General features: G+C 43.4%; 1 protein-coding gene and 1 long non-coding RNA gene across 5 annotated transcripts in view; one reads left to right on the plus strand and one right to left on the minus strand.

Moving 5' to 3' along the window:
* LOC135902070 (uncharacterized) overlaps positions 1–17785 on the plus strand; it is a 750038-nt gene that overhangs the window by 577214 nt on the left and 155039 nt on the right. The window lies entirely within an intron of this gene.
* Positions 1–17785, minus strand: part of LOC135902064 (uncharacterized) — a 79936-nt gene that overhangs the window by 61928 nt on the left and 223 nt on the right. Inside the window, exons 2-6 of one of the 4 annotated variants that reach the window (XM_065431962.2) lie at positions 17523–17741; positions 10960–11102; positions 10177–10327; positions 6157–7122; positions 3629–3754 (exon numbers count right to left, since the gene is read on the minus strand). In XM_065431962.2, coding sequence (XP_065288034.1) covers positions 3629–3722 — 94 coding nt within the window. In that variant the 5' untranslated portion in view covers positions 3723–3754; positions 6157–7122; positions 10177–10327; positions 10960–11102; positions 17523–17741. Of the gene's footprint in view, positions 1–3628; positions 5592–6156; positions 10328–10959; positions 11263–17522; positions 17742–17785 lie in introns of those variants that run through there. The other 3 variants (XM_065431964.2, XM_070537071.1, XM_065431963.1) reach the window with 3 other exon arrangements.

Genomic DNA, 17785 nt, shown 5'->3' on the forward strand with positions numbered 1-17785 from the left:
TAAGTGTATATATATGCGTTCAAGGCTTCGTTTTTTTAAGGGAATAATGCACTTGAAGACGTATAATTTATGCACTGAGGATACTTATGTAGAGTTTGTTGTTGAAGTGCGTAATTATGCAAATAAATTTCTACGCGCAGTAAGATTAATATATATTTTATAAGCCAATTCGTTATGCGAGTGCCCTTTTGCGTGTGAGCTAATAGGCAAGACGTATGAGTTAATATAGCTTTGTAAGACGTAGGCTTTGAAACCGGCTCGGAAAATTTCTGAACACCGAGAATCACGGAGGTTCATGCCTGAGTCTTTCCAGAACCGCTGTGATCGGCCTAGATCCTGTTCTATTGTTGCACCTCACACAATGTAAATTGAGCTCGTTTGTATGGTGCTCAGCCCGTTACTCTTACTAACATTGCTATGTACATAAATTGTAACAAATGTCTGCAAAAATAATCACCAGAGTTGTTAATGACGTTTTCAGTGAACAGGTGCGCAAGACAATTGAGCTACTGGAGCTGAACTAGAGGTGTAAACACGGTCGTTATAGACATGTGACTTTCTATTGAGCAGCGTAGCCTTTAGGTTTATACCCCCCTTAATTTTATATGTACCGCCGATTATAAGTTGTTCTTCACGGAATATTTGTTCTGATCTATCCTGGAAGGTTCATAACACTTGGAAGACTTCCGTGGACCCCACGGTTGAAATTTCTGCTGAAGACAGCTTGTTTAGATTAAAAAATTTGTTACACAAAGTGTCCAAATCTACCAAGGAATGACACCCGTGGTTTGCAACTCCGCAACTCGTCAACAAAAATACGTACTAAAGCACTGTGAAATGCGTTTCGCTAGAATAGCAGCTTGGGCTTGTTGGTTTTCCATCCTGCTAGTAACAGCGAAAAATGTAGACAAGAGACGAGACAAGACACCACAAGTGCTGCAACAACGTTTATTCCGAAAGAAACACGACTTCTTATAACCATTGCCCACACATGTCGCAGTCACGTGATCGCACATCATGCGAAACATGCACTTTTCCTTTTTTGCACTATAGATAGTGGTTGCACATGCAAAAGGTCAAGTTCTTTTTTTGTCAGCAACAAGGACGGCGCGTTAACGCATTGGTCACGAAGTCTGGTAATCTCAGCTGCCTCAATTATCTCACGGACCAGCTGGTAATTGTGCTTCTTCAGCACTTTACAGCGTCTGAATTATGCGGCGCAATCGTTTTAGGGTCAATCCCTGATATGAATGCCTAGAGTCCTGTTAGTCTGCTCGACGCTAAGTTTGTGTTCCCTTAGTCTTTCATTTGTGCATCTCGAAGTTTGCCCTATGTACTTTTTTCCACATTTCAGAGGTACTGAATACACCAATGCTTCTGTGCACTCCAGAAAACGATTCTGGTGATTTATCGTGCACCCTTCCTGGTTTATCGGCTCTTCAGCATTGACGTGTCGGCAGAGGCTATTTAGTTTTTCGGGGCAGTAAGCACTACATTAACTCCAGTTTTGCGCCCAATCTTTTTCAAGCGGTGAGATAAGTTGTGCGCGTATGGCCGGGCAACGGTCCGTCCCTTTTCTTTCATTTTTGGCTTCTCGCCACCTGGCTCGCCATGGGCACGCTCGAGTTTTAGGTTCTTGCTCATTTTTTCTGCAACGGACACAAGAAGGTGCGACAGGTAACCAGCCCTAGTAAGCTGGTCAACCTGCCGACGAAAACTTCGTTCCATTGCGTGGATGCACCATTTTTTGAGCGCATTTGGTAGACAAAGTTTTGCCATTGCTCTCTTCACTAGGTTTGAATGCGCTGATTCGAATGGCAGTGGCGCCTTGTCGCGTCTGGGTTCATAGGCCCAGCAGCGCTTGTGGTGTCTTCTTGTCTCGTCTCTTGACTACACTTTGCGCTGTTACTAGCAGGACTGTGAAATTCATCTTTCAGGCTAATTGAACTTAACCAGCACTTTACCGCGAAAGGATTTTGGCAACTTGAAGCGCCCCAAAGTATTTCATGCATGTTTTCAGAGACCACTGATAGACAAGGGGACTCAAATAGATTCTACTTTGAAAAGATAGGGGCCACTGTGGACAAAGTGCAGGCAAAGTTTGAAAGTGTCCGCGTTAACTTGTGACTAAAAACTACTAGTGCTTCCGTTCTGGCTGTTTAGAAAAGTAATGTGAAACGTTTAGAAAGGTTTCCCGCTCCGTGTGTTAACCAAACGTTACCGCAATATTATATCCCGGAAGAATGAGAACGACGCTATGATTGACGTTGGCTGAAATCTTGATGTACAGATTAAGTGCTTCGAAATTAATTTGCTACTTGGCTTCATGCTTTCAGGAGTCATTGGAGCCATGTAGGCTGTTTCCGCTGTGTCCGCAATGACGTAAACGACGCTCGTTTCTGTAGTTATATTCAACGGGCACAAGCTGTGCGTGACGTCCAAAACAAAATTCTACTGCATTGGTTAATCACGGCCTTGTAGGTTAACTGCAGTCATTAGGTTACTTATACAAACGCTTTACAGCTTTACAAGCATAATTTACGAACCGCGTCGGAAGTTAACACCGTGTCCTGAACGAAGGGAACGTGCCATAAAGGTGACATTAATACGAGTAGGTGGCTTACTATAGGTGGTTTGTGGAAAATGTTTCAAGGGCAACAATCAATTACCGGCGTAGCAGTAAATTCCCCAACGAACTGCCCTCAAGCGTAACACAGCCGTTATCAGCCATGCTTTCATCTTTACATTCGATGAAGCTGGGCTACATTTTAGGTGTAAACGTGGTGCAACTTTTGCCTATGCACCTGGATTATCGCCGTTTTAAATAAGAACCGAACGTTATTCTGTCCCTATGTCCATACGTTTTACAATGCGCCCATAGAATTCTCTGTGCGAAAAACGAGTCGTCTTGCTATGTTTTGTTGATATAGGGGACAGGTTACGAAGAGTGTGCATGCAAACATCGAAGTGCAGGAGTAATATTGATTTTAGCAGTGAATTACTTATGCAAACGCGCCAGAGCGGTATAAATGAGTTTGTCGAACGAATAAGCATTTAGCCTTATTTCCTGGGACAGCTATATGCGCCACAAATATAAAATATATTTACAATAAAGGTGGTGGCCCTATGTGCGCGCGAAATATGGATGAGAATAAATTACACGTTTCCTACAAATTCTTTCGGCAAGTGCCAGGCAGCGTTACTCGGCGCAACCGAGCTGTGTTTTCTACTCTCCCGATAAAGCTTTAAGTCACAAGAAGTTAACGTTTGGGGATAAAAGGGCGAGGCGGGCATGTAAAGTTTCCTGTCCGACGAAAAGTTAACGTGTATAGCTAATTATCAGCTTTGAAAATCCCTAATGAGCCGTCTTTTTCTCTTCTGATTTTAATGCTTTATACACGCTACCTGTTGTGTCCATTTAATGGGGACAGGTTATGGCTAAATGCTGTAGACAAAATTTCAAGTGTGATATAATTACAGTTTTGCAAAACTTTTCCTTCTACGGGCACTCCAAGTTTAACTGAAAAGCTTCTGTTTTAAGTTCCCCCTCAGCTTCGACGACACAAGCTATAATTCAGAGCGAAAAATAATGGCAGAAGAGTAAATGCCATTATGAATTCAGACATACTCTTGAACAGCGCAGCTGGGGTTGTCGTGGTTGCGTTTGAGGGTCTAGGGGAACTTGGTGACGTTGACATGGGTACCACTACTGATGATGACATCGTGGGAGTTCCAACGGATGTCGGCGTCTTGCCTGTGAAGATAAAAAAATAAAGATATCGAGTTCGTTCCGAAAAGGCCGCCCAAAGCTCTGATCAAAATGGTGAAAGCGTCGTTTCACAGAAGCAGGTAGTTTATCCGAATCACAGCCGTTCACGAATGCTCGTGTGCATGGCTGATTAGTTGGCGGCGCTACAGATTGGAAAAATAATTATTGTTGCATGGTTATAAAATAGTCCACTCCATATTAGCCGTAAGAAGCACAATTTTCTGCCAAGGTAGCGTTTACAATATCCTACAGCTAATTAATTAGGAGACCATTTTTATATTTGGCAAGTGTGTGATCAAGCAGGGCGTTTTCTTGGTTCAGTTGACTGCTAGTGTTTTTGTTTTTCAATGAAGAGAATTCGTGAGCAGTAATTAAAGAAAGGTAAAAATTGTGCTCGCAAAACGAACACTGCCGGAAGAAATGCATTGTCTTAGGTATTCTACTGCAGCTTGGCGAATTCTGTGACCACGAAGATGACATTGACACAAACTTTACGAACAGTTCCTGCAGATAAACAGTGTTTCTACATTTACTCAGGTGCAGCATGGCCGAAATGTTGGGCTTGAGCAAGTCACCCGGAAAACTTGGAGGTGCGTGTTACCTCGTAATTACTGTCACATTATGAAAATGTTTGCGTACGCTTGGAATAGCATGTGGCCACAGACCCCGTAAAAAGGAAGAATTAAAACTTATGCTCAGTGCAATAAGTAGAACTCATCGACAATTACACAAAGTTCATATATTTTGGCACGCATTGATATGTTTACGTTGCTGGGTTGTCACGCGACTATTATTGTTGTCCTTGATAGAGTTGGCACTTTGCAGCGTCTCCGCTATATCCACTCGAAAGCCAGTGATGTCAGCTTTAATTGGCTTCACCTCGTGCATCGGCCTCGCGCAGGTTAGAAGACGAAGTGCTCTCTAGGCTCGAGTATTACAACCTGCTGTGTTCCTTCTCTGTCTTGCTTTATCGAAACACTAATCCAGTTTATTAAGACTGCACAATATTTATAATCTCTTTTCTAGAAAGGGCTTTTCTAGCCATGCTGCGTTAGTGTAATTGCTACTGTGATGGATGCCCTGTCAACAGTTTAAATCTTGCAACCATTTAACTATTTAAACAATTTCAAAATAGTAAATAAGAAAGGACATTCAAACATCGATAAAGAAAGTGGCTTTAATTTAAAATTTGATTGAACTTCTGTATATACATGCCTTTTTCGTTCGCGTCTGGTTCCTGCTCTTTTAACGCTCAGACTTCACTTACGTTTTAATGTCTTTGTCAGTACATATAAACTGGGGTGCACTGCAACACAAATTACGGTACGGGAGCCTCGCCTTTGAAGCGTCTATAGGGGCACTGGCCATTAAAGGGAGCGCAATCACTTACTATGATCTGGATTTCAAACATTTTTGTCTGCAAATATTTTCACCGTTCTTTCCGTGTTGCCCTTTGTGATTAGCTTTGGCGCGGTCTACATTTAACCCTAACTGTTAGCGGAGAAATGAAGGCATGCAAATCAGTGAAGACAGAAGGCGAGTCTTGAAAGAGATAAACGCACAACAGCGGACCCGGCGTGGCACCGGGACTTTCGTCGTGGTCGTCAGGTGCATTACGATGTACGCGAGTAGGGGCCCCCTGCCTGTCATTGTGCGCCGTCTGGCTTCTTTAACAAGAGCGTCTTTTAATCATTAGACTGTACGAAATATACCGTGGGAAAAAGCAAAATGAGCAACAGAACGGTGGTACAAGATTCCGTTTTTATATAGTTGAGCGCTGCCAGCCCAAAGTGAACTGCTTGTTTAAAGAAGGGAATTGCGCTAAAAAAGACACGGACGAGTAAGGACATGGACGTGTCTTTTTTAGCGCAATTCCCTTCTTTAAGTATGTACGACCGACTCGCCCAACAACGTGCTCTCCTGAACTGCTTGTATACTTAACTTGCGAATAGTTGTGGCAAACTCAAAACTGTACTACTTGTTGAAGAAGGAGCAGCGTAAACCAGTACTGTTAAATAGGAAATCGCGCGCGCTTACGCCATACGCAGAAATGTTTGATAGACCAGCCCTGAGTGAGCATGACAAGCAATACGCATTATGGACGAACAATCCGTCCATAATATTACCGCACCTGTGGCTCGTACGACTTCTCGTCATGTTGAAATATATTGGAGTATCGGGCTTCCTAACAGTGCGTTGGCCACTGATTTGGTTTCTTCGTGTATGAGTGCTTGCATTGTATTTCTTTTCTTCAGACTGGTTTTATTGTCACGCTCTTTATCCACCTATGTTCGTAGAACTTATAAAATTATTGCGAGCATGACAGTATGAAATGTGTTCCACAAGGAACCAGTGCGTATACCACGAAAGCAATTCGGCGTACTTACGCGTGGCGTTATCAGTACCTGCATAAAGAAACAGCCACAAGTTGGCAGAAAAAACTATTTACGATACAATACACAAGTTCAGTTCATAGCATAAATATCAAGTCATTGTTGAACATACTATGTAAGTAAAGAAATAAGCCTAGAATCAATACAGTTCAAACACTAGGCGAATGCAACTGCGGAGCAACACATTTCTGTGTCATCGCATGTCAACGGATTGACATGCTGTGGATGTTCTTTGGCGCAGATATCCACCAACTGACAAAACATCACGGAATTCGCGAAGACAATCTGTGTGACCACTAGAAACTCACCTTGGTTGATTTCATTATGTTCTATTTAAAAGTATTTGTTTTTAGCGCTATTGTTTTCATAAACGCCCTATATATGTGTCTCTGACTCCACGCAGCGGAATGCAGTGGTGCTGCATGGTGTGTCAATGAAATTCAAGATATTTTTTCAAGAAATTTCGCCCACAGTAGATTACATTCTTCGAAAGTTCAACAGTTCTCTAGTTTGTTAGCTATAACGTGATGGCGAAATGTTTTTGTTTTGTAGAAAGAACAGAAAAAAAATTGTGGTCGGCTTGAGATAAATGTGCAAGTTTAAATAATATTCCAGATACGAACTTTCTACTTGACCGATTTTTCAGAAAATATGTTAAATCTGGTATGATGTTCACTGCACTACGGTGGGCTGTAACTGCGCAACTGCATGATAACTACAGCGGCAAAGCCGCAAGCCCTTCCGTATGCCCTCAGAACTTACGCAATGTATATTTTTTAAGTTTTCTAATTCCTACATATTCTAGCTGGTGAAAGTAGCTGCAGTAATATGGAGTGTAGCATGTAGGGAGTGAATGGCTCGTGACGGCCACTTGGCTAGACCGCTAGATGTAGTGACGGCTGCAAGTCGTTGCTCGTGAGGGCAATGTCTATCCAGTCCCAAGTCACCGCACACCGTGACCTGCAAGGTAAAACGCACAATGTGGCTTTTCAAAGTCGCGCAGTTGAATCGTGCTAATATACAAAGATCGCTTGTACATGATAAGGGCATGGTCATTCTCTCGCAAGAGAACGAGTGCCTAATTATTTTTTGTTCTTCTAAAAGGAGCCCTTTATGTATTTGTCCACTTTGCAGCTGCTGGGTTCTGCTGCCTTGCTGTGTATGGGTAACGTTCAAACGCAAAAACTTTCAAGTTAAAGCCAAGCTTTCATCGAGCCGTTGATATCTTTGCGCTATCCTGTAGTTGTCCGTGCCTGATTGGCTTTGATACTCAGGGGAGGGGGGGGGCATATCGGCAAGTGTCTATCTAATGGACATGTCCATATCATCTACTACTAAAGATTTAAATGGCTGGGCTGGGGTATGCGTCAGAAGGACGCAGACGCTCGCAAGCAATCCGCACTTTTGCAACAAACAAAATGTTCAAGTTACTCAGGTGGCCAATTGCAGTATCGCCCCCTCCCCTATTAGGTTTCTTGCGTTTCAATCGTAACGTCTAACTAATGTCATTAGCTAAAATACAGTTTGGCGTGTTGTTATTATGCATCTGGCTTAGCCCTGGTCAACCACATTTGCTGATGCGAATATAGGCGTGAGAAATAAGACGAAGGACAATGGACGGCGGGTGGATCCGCCATTGGGTCTCAGGCGACCCGCTGAAAGAAAGTCGCGCTCTTGTTAATTGTACAAGTAAAACTCTTGCTTGGGCTAGTTGGTTCATGCTTGATTTAGTAAAGGCAAGGCGCAAAAGACCAGGACTAAGAAGAACAGAAACCACAGGACCGGCGCCGGTCCTGTCGTTTGTGTTCTTCTTCTTGAGCCCTGGTCTTCTGCATTTTGTTATTTGTGTTTAGTCTCCCGCGGTTACTGGTGACCCGGACATTCAGCAAGACCTGCCATGGAACAACAGGGTTCTGTATTTGCCGCTGACAAGCTCCATGTTGATGACCACGAGCATGGGCAGATGTTGCAGCTAAATGTGATTACTCCGTCTTCAAGCTCGTGGTGCTTGAACGATTGGCGGCTAATGCGACCAGTGTTCCTAACCACTACCCTCTACCCGACATTCACAATTGCAGTGCCTTTGTAGCTGGGACCACCATATATTCGAATGTTGTACAACCTTACGTGGCAAAAACTGCTGTCAATACACCGTTTTTTCTGTTGGAGTTTTGAGTACGCCTTTTTGTTTGCGCAATGTGGCCCAAACATTCTAGCGTTCTATGAGGAAGTCACCAGGAGTATATCGTTTGGCTTTGCCTACCTCGTCGATACCCTCATTGCTAGTAAGCAGGCCTTGACGCACATATCTGCGTCAAATGTTTGCTCTTGTGCGTGATTATGGTCTCGTCACCGGTTCTCCCACGCTCCTTGTTGCTGATCCAGCTTCTTCCTTCAAGCGTCTGCGCTGTTTCATGCAAAGTTTGCGTCCTTCGCCAACTTCGGCTCACACGAATCCAGGTAGAGTTTTCTTGCTGTCAAGCCTGCAATCGCCCTTTAACGTTTTCATCTGCCTCGTTGTCCTCTTCAACCGCAAAAACACCTGTGGCGGGTCTTTCTTGTTCTGGCGTGTCCCTCATCAACCACGTGAGCTGGTGCGAATATACGCCAGAGAAAGAACAGTAAACGGAATGTGCAGCTGGTGGATGCACTTCTGGGTGTCTCGCAAACGCTTAAACAAAGTTGCGAAATTTTTATTTATTACACGCCTACAACGTGTTCGCGGCAAAGACACACACATACACAGAAACACTAACACAAACACAAAAAAGCCACATTGAAGATAGAAGTGCCGCCCCTGCCTCTTCAATGTTGCTTCCTTTTTTATGTGCGTCTTCTTTGTGGCAAATCCGTCTTTCAGCTGATACGAACTAGGCCAAGAAGCAGTTTACATGATGCGAGTAGCTACGTTTCTTTCACCGCATTTTATAGTCGTCCATGCGAAGGTTATAATGGCAAGTGAGGATGCTTGGTCCGTGTCTCCAACTAGCTACTTCTGAAACTTTGTAACCAGTCGTTACTCACCAATTGCGCACATTCGAGCTACGAAGCTCTCTCATATCGGCTCATTGAAGTACCAAGAGAAAACTCAACGGAGGGGCAACCATGAGTTAGCTAAACCGAAAATTATAGCAAACCGTGGAAAGTATGCGTCATATGTACTAGCAATAACCAGCTTTCCCATCCGACTTTCCCATTTGGGTCAGCACTAAAAAAACAACAAAAAATTGCTAAATAGCATTTTTATTTAGTAAGGTACTTCAAACCAACTAATTTTATCCTGGTTGGCGAGTGGGACTTAAGACCAAACACTGTAGGCATCGTAATCATGTGTTTTTATTGGTTTTCTGGCTTTGCTAAGGCTAGCTGATAGCTTTGTATAAATCTCGTTCCACTTAGGCATAAGCTATCAAGAAAATATTTGCAAATATTTTTCGCTTTAGGGAAAAAGGTATTCCACATAATATCATTAAGAGAACAGCGGTGATTGTACTAGAATTTCTTTAGTCCTAAATTTGCATTACAATAAATTATCAATTAAAGCAGGAGGGAAGGGGTGGCCATGGTGCTACGCCTCGGAAAAACGCGTAACACGGTTGGAGCACCCCTGTCCATCATATGTGGTGTGACAAAAGCGCGAGGAAACAATGTACGACAACCACGCCTGCAAACGGAAAGCATGTATTACGACTTAAACTAAAGCTACGAGCAGGCCAGCTAGGTATACTATGCATAACTGAGAGTTCCACCGAAGACAATAGTAGGCTAGGTAAAAGAGGGGCCTCCGAAATTAGTCATCCTGCAGCGACCTGAACAGTTAAAAGACTTTGTAGTAGAACTTCTTAGGCGAGTTGGTTGGTACGCATCGAAGTCGTCGTAGCGTAAGACAGCACAGACAAGCGGGCGGGGCACCGCGAGCGCTACCCGTGCAGGAAAAACGGGAGCGGCAGCGGAGCCTTCATCACTCGCCGCTTGCTCGTGACCAAAGACACTCGGGAAATGAAGGAAACTCACCTGACATGCCCAGTGGCCACGATAATGCTTGTGATTCCTATGAACAAACCACGTGAAGGAGGTGACTCCGCCCCCTCCCTCTCCACCTAAGCCTGCATGGTGCGGCCGCCCGACATTTGCTGCGCGGGAGACCGCTTTGTGACCTGTCTTCCTACAAAATATGTGAAACCATCTTTCAGTAAAGCGGCTGCACTTATCCGGAGCAGTGTTCCAAACATTTATACGTTTTGCTGGATCATTCCTTTGCATAACCGTAACCGGAACCACGAATTATGTGAAACAGCGTTTCACATATAGGTTTAAAATATTTTCACACGTTTTTCGCCTATAGATGGAGGAAAGTGAACCGAGAACAAATGCGTAAATAGCTGTAAGTCACAAAATGTCCGTTTTCGCACAGCTTTTCGTTCCTACTGCTTTTTTGCTAATCGCTGGCTACCTTGGATATTATTTTCAGCATCATTGTAGTCTGGAGTTTGCTCTTTTGGAATAATTCTTGTGCATGAGCTTTTGTGACTATTAGCCCACGTGTGCACTGGATCAGTTGCACAATATTTTGATTACTGTTACTTTTTTGTTTGATAATTTGTGATAAATTTTCAATTTTCAATACAATTTACACCTTTGTTAATGCGATGTTTGATATCTTCAGCCAATTCGCCATGTGCATGTGCCTATTTCCGCACCTAGCCTAGCCGAGCAACTTCGCAGTCACACTATTCTAGGAAGGACATGTGGCAATCAGTCTAGACAAATTTTGTTCGCAGTTATACTAGTTCTCACCTCAGTCTTCATCACGATAGCCGTGCAGTTGATTTTTCCGTAATGTGGAGTAAGCTCCTGCTGTGCAGAACCTCGGTGCGGTGACCGCAGCAGGGGTAGCGGGCCGGTAGTGTACGTGTTGAAACTCTTCCTTGATCTGGAATCTGAAAATTTAGAGCAAGGTCGAGGAAGAACGATAACGCGGGTGGCTGCTGCTGCAGCTACTCCTGCTGTTTATGACTACGATGAAGATGGCGGTGATCGTCATCTGTGGTATGCGTCCACTGAGGAGGAGGGGCGAAGAACCAGACGACAGCAGTTAGCCTGAGGGAAATAATTATTCTGAGAAATAAAAAAATTTCAAGGTAACTGCTACGCTGACGCTGGCACTTAGTTGGCGCAACATCCGCGCCCTACAAATAAACTTGACTTAAAGCGCGACGAAAACACCTGAAGACAGACAAAGAGAAGCAAAGATTTCCGAGTGCATTTTCATTTCGAAGAACATACATATATAACCAAGACACCAAGGCAAGCACAAGAGTTTTGCCCAGGTGTCTTGGTAATAAAGGCTGCTTATTCAAATTAAAATTGCAGCTGGTAGTCAGCGCTTGTCTCCGGCGTTCTTTCAGTCCTTTTGTCTATGCACGCGCTGCAAGTCAAGTTGTTTGAATATACAAACTAGCCCATAGTCAAACCCTGCCCCACAAGTACGCCCCCCCATTTGATTGCGAGCCATGGCCGCAATTTTCTCTTTGGCCCAATGGTACAGACGGCGCGAATCAGCCGGTCTACACCTATGTCGGTCTATATGTCCGTCTCCGACAGTCGTTGTGCATTATTTGTGAGTATTTTATTATTTGAACGAAATTATCTATGAACGAAACACATCTAATGTAGCAAAGTTGTAACAACTCGCCGTGGTTGCTCAGTGGATATGGGGTTGGGCTGCTGAGCACGAGGTCGCGGGATCGAATCCCGGCCACGGCGGCCGCATTTCGATGGGGGCGAAATGCGAAAACACCCGTGTACTTAGATTTACGTGCACGTTAAAGAACCCAAGGTGGTCAAATTTCCGGAGTCCTCAACTACGGCGTGCGGCATAATCAAAAAGTGGTTTTGCACGTTAAACCCCATAATTTAATTTTTTACATTAGAACAACGTAACATCCAACGTTGTATCGCCCAGCAATTCTGTAAGGTACCGGCATGAACAGCTGCAAAAACAGTCTCTGAAATCGTCGTACAAAGATCGCAGCTGTCGCAGGCGTGACACCACAACTGTTTGCAGCATTTTCTCGACCTAAATGTCTATTAATAACGCCAGACAGTGCGCCTTTCCTGAGTGAAGCTGTTTTTGCATTTTATTTTTAATTCTGCCCCATGCTCTCGTCCTGTAGTGGAATTTCGTAGGCCTACTTACCAATCAACAGATTTTATTTTGACTTTCACAAATTTGAGATGTAAATGTGCCGTATCACGACGCATGAAGAGTTGCGCTTATGCATACACTTTCTGATTCCCTGCGCACTGTTGACGTCGAAACTTTCCTCGTGACAGATATTACAGTGAGCTATTAAACAGGGGCAGCTTATTCGTCTTTCAATGAGTAATATCTCATGCAAACACAAGCTCACGCAAATTTCCGAATGCCCATCCACGCAAACCCTAATATAACAGTATATCAACAAGTGACCGGCGCTTCTTCAACCAAACCCCTGGGAAGAGGAGACTGGTCGCAGTTGGGTTGTTGTTGTTGTTGTAGCCTGTGACACGTGTGGCTCCTACCCACGATGGGGGATTGGGGAAGAAATGGGTGGATTATTGCAAATAAATATAGAGCATGAAGGTGCTAATATCTATGGGAATAGCATTGAATAGGGTGGAATTACGTGTTAAAATAAAATCAGAAAGGAGATGTTGAATGAGTAATAACTAATTTAAAATTAACATAAAATAAAAATATAGAAGGGCATTCGTTTAGATTCTGTAAGGAATGTTTCGACAACGAAGCATGCATCCCTGTGGCTGAAATCCAATGTGGACGCCTCGAACGAAAGGATTGCAGTTTCTGTCAAGACCAGGCCAATTCTTCTAAAAGGTATCTCTAACAATCTTTTTATTAACGCACTAAAGCGGTGACAAGATAGAAGAAAGTGCTGTATCGTCTTCTCCTCATTACGAAAAGAACAGAGGGGAGAGGGAACCAAACCCGGCTTGTGTAAATAGAAATTTAGGGGGGGAATGCGGCCGAGCAATTTGCTGAGGCAGACCTCAAGCATCTTCGTTTAACACGATTCGCTATGCCAGGGAAATGCCAGGTGATTGTACTCTGGAGAAGCAGTCAAATATTGGTTTGATAAGGCTAATCTAATTGATCGTATCCGAAATCTTGCCGGCGTGATCTGTGCTGTCACTGGTATAATAGGAAGAACAGGGCCGGATAGTGATGCATGTGCCAGTGGGTCGGCTGTTTCATTAAAAAACAAACCTTGATGACCAGGCACCCAAATCAAATGAACACATTGCACATTGGCAGGAACTAGTAAGTGAAAGAATTTTAGCATGGGTGACTCATTATTAGCGGTAAGGCAAGAGCGTACAGAAAGGGAGTCAGTAAGAATAGCAGCCGTTGTAATCATTTGGTCTAATTTACCTAAAGCTATAGTTACTGCTAACAGCAAGGCCAGAAAAATAGGCACAAAATCAGGCACTGTTAAAGAAATAGACCAGTCTAGCGCAGGCCAAATTATTCCAATGCCAGCTTTCTCCTCGCACTCTGAGGCATCTGTTGCAATGATAATGTTTGTGTTTAGGGTGTTTAGGTGGTCTTGCAACATGGCGTTTAAGATGCCGTAAGGGTGTAGTTTCGCGTGGTTTGGGATAATGTCATCCAAGCTGATCTCTGGGTAATGTGAATACGTGTTATTAGGAAGCACATCACGAATTTGCATATTTAGTGGTTCAAGCAATGTTTGCAGAAATATAATCTGTGGTCGATGAAACCTGGGCCACTGAACTGGAAAAAATTCTGGATTTGAGATGAAAATAATTTGAGAACGATTTTATGGTGACGCATATAGCCTTGAGAAGGTCTGAACGGTCAGAAGGTGAAATCGGCATAATGTGGGTGGGATTCTTGCTTCCAGGTATAATACGGTATTTGAAACGTAATTTCGAAGGCCTCAGCACAGACGTAGTGCCTCTCGTTCTAACAAAAGCAGTAGCCGAAGCTTGTATGATGGAACACCTAAGAATAAAACACATCCAAATTCTAACAGCGGATGAACGTACATGTTATATACCATCAAAAAGGATTTCCTTCGCATACCTGTTCTTCGATTGCTTAATTTGCGCAAAATGCCCATTGTACGAGCTCCTTTTGTCGCAATATATTCAATATGCTAGATTAGGATAGATTTCCGTTGTAAATAACCCAAAGGTACTTTAGTGACTCTACTTGTGAGGTGTCTTCGAGATGATAGTGAAGCGATATGCATACTGGGTCTTTAACTGGAAAAACAAGTATAGCACACTTATTAGCATTTAGGTTTAAGTGTAAGCTATCCAGCCAGTGTTCCTGTTCCCATAGATACGACTGCAAAATTTCCTAAAGAGAGTATATGTCACTAGCGATACTAAAAAAGGCAATGTCATCAGCATAAACGTAGGTACTGACTCCTGGGTGAACGGGGATTCTGCTAAGTAAAATAGTAAATAATACTGTTGAGAGTATTGATCTCTGAGGCACACTTCTTGTTTGTTTATGTTTAATAGATGGATAGCCGCTTCGAAAACAATAGAATTCCCTGTCTTTTAACAATTCATGCACGCATGTTACAATATAACCTGGAAAACAATGGCTCTGTAACCGATTTGTTGAAATTGTGTGTTCAATGCTGTAATAGGCTTTACATATATCTAAGGCATATAAAGCCGCGTATTGCTTTTTCTGTCTGGCGGTGCTAATTCGAATTTCAAGGTCTATATGAGCGTGCCATATTGAATAGGCAGATCGAAATCTGATTTGGCAAGGACTCAACAATTGATTTTCGACAATAAACTCTATCATGTGTCCGAGAAGCCATCTTTCAGTAAGTTTCGCTATGTTTGATGTCAACGCAATTGGTCTGATGTTGTCAATAGTGTACCTTGCCCCTTGCTTTTTGAGTAACGGAATAATTTTGGCCATCTTCCATTCTTGTGGAATCCATGCATTGTTAACAGAGTAGGTTACCAAGTTCAGTAGCTCACGAGGAGCCTCTTGAAAGAAAATCTTCAGCATTGCATTTGTTACTCTATCCGGGCCAGGCGCTATAGGTGGCAACCGTAACATAACTTGTGCTACTTCATAATGGGATATTTCTTTGTAGTCCGAGAATGCAGGAGTAAAAACAGAACTTTGAAGGCGCGTTGAGAACCGGATCTACAATCCTTTAGTCAATAGCTCTAAGGACTCCTGCATTTCCTGTGAGGTACTGACGATTGAGCCTACATTACCGCTCATTGGGAGTCTGTCTCTGAAACGAAGGCAATTAAAAAAATCACGTTCGTTTTTACATTTAGAGAGATAATCGAAACGGTTTTTATCGTACTCATCTTTTGCGTGTTTAATAGTAAGTTAGAAGTTCGCCGAAATCAATTGATAATCTTTACAATATCGTGGGTTCTGATTATGTAGAAGTCTTTTCCAAGCAGCTTTCCTTCTTCGATAAACTCGCGTGCACTCACTGTTCCACCAAGGACTAGATGGGGAGCACTTAGCTGTCTGAATTACAAATTCAGACTTTTGTCGGGTCATCTGTAACGCTGAGCATATATTTAGGCCAATTTCTTCGTCATTACTACTAATTAATGATGCAGTGGTGGAGCGCAAGCAGTCTTTAAATTTTTTGCATTTCAGAAATGTTCTGCCTTGTCGTTCAACTGTTGTTAAAGAGCATGCAATTCCAAAGTATACCAGGAGATGATCACTGTTTGTACCGAAATAAATCGTAGTCCAAGATGTCACGGCGACACTTGTTCTAGAAAACGTCAAATCTAACACTGAGCGAGATTTGCCACGGAGAAATGGGTGGTCTGATATTAAGGCATGAAAGATTTTTTATCTATGGTCCAATCCCATAGATGCGTTCCACATGCATCTGTTTTGTAAGCTCATGACACGTGATGCAAGTTGAAGTCACCAGTAAGGACGACTTCTTTTTGCAGCTGGCAAGTGCACTATCCAATTAGTATGCACTGTGTACGCCTGTGGGGAATTAATCACTTATAATCGAAAATGAACGGTAGCCTGGGATGCCAAGGTGCACTGTCAAAATTTGACAATCTGGAGACAATAACCTAAAAGCTTTTTTCGCGTTAGGACATATCTTGGATGATGATAAAATCATTAAACCACCTCCAAGTGAAAGGCGATCTAATCGAAAAGATCGCGAAAATCTTTAAAATGGAAATTTTTCTCAGGAGTAAGCCAGGTTTCTTGTAAGATTATGACGTCAGGATTAAGTTGCGTTGCCAAGTAATTTAAGTCTGTTAAAGCATAGAACAAAGAACGACAGTTCCACTGTAGCACTTTTAAAAAAGCTATGGTGATTATCTAATTGACATTCACCGACTACGGTCGCAATGAACTTTCTTGGATGACAGAATGAGAAATAGGATTACCCTTTTTGTTTTTGGTATATGGACAAGAAGCAGTTACTGGAGACGAAGTTAGCTTTTGCGACCTGGTATCATCACCCGTTTCCATGTCGACCTGCGAGTCTGACTGACGCGATATACAAGGATTGGATCCTGCAAATGTTGGATCCAATGTCGTACTCGGCGCTAGGACTGAACTGGCTACCTGTTCTGCAACATAACAATCGATTTGGTGATTGGTGTGGCAGCTGTTTGCAACAGCTGTGTCATCTGCGCAGTAAACACTAGTGAAATACATTCGGTTACACTTGTGACAATATGTTGCATAGCCTTTGTCATTCCTTTTCCTACTGCTGGTTCAATGAGCTTTGGCAAGCTGTCTTCATGCAAAGTAGATTGCCTCGCAGTGAGGCCAGCGTATCCAAAGGCTCTTTCTTCGGCCACAGCAATAGCTTCTCGCATAGAACTTCGTCGCCTGTCAATAATCTCATGTAACTGTATTTCGTTAGCCCTAGCCGAGCAGTTTCCATAGTCAGCCGCACGGTTCCCTTCGCATAGGCAGCACGTTTGGACTTTAGCTGTACATTCATTGGGGGAATGACCGTCACCACAGGCACGACGGCGCCCATTTTATTTGTAGCCTGCTGCACTATGGCCAGAACGCCAACAGTTCCGACACTGAAGTGGACGGGAAGCGAGAGGTTCCACTCTAAAAATATGTGGCCACACTTTTAATTAAGATCGGCAGGACATGCCCGCAAACGTAGCAATAACCGATCCTGTGGTAACTTTTGCCCGTTTACAAATCGTTTACATCGGTATACAGCTATGACGCCAGCATGACACAGTTTCTCCCGAGTCTCAGTTGGGCTCAATCGAGAGTCTACGCCCCGGACAATGCCTTTAGTGCATGCTAGTTGAGGAGAAATAAACGCACTCACCGGGACAGATGCGAAAGTCTCGCACTTTAGGAAGTCTGCAACACTGGTCGAATCTGATGACCTACAAGCTTTCCCACCTCTTCCAAATCGCCGGACATCGCTTATCATCTGCAAATGATGCGTCATGGCTTGGAGCTCGCCCTGAACAGCTTATGGTTAGTTCAGCCGGATGAATCCACCGTTCGAGGGCAGCAGCGCGACAGCGATGCTGCAACACCGCTGCGGAAGAAAGAATGCAAAGGCAAATCATCAGGCAAAAGGGA

The sequence above is a fragment of the Dermacentor albipictus genome, chromosome 4 (genome assembly GCF_038994185.2).
Source record: "Dermacentor albipictus isolate Rhodes 1998 colony chromosome 4, USDA_Dalb.pri_finalv2, whole genome shotgun sequence".
Taxonomy (NCBI): Eukaryota; Metazoa; Arthropoda; class Arachnida; order Ixodida; family Ixodidae; genus Dermacentor; species Dermacentor albipictus.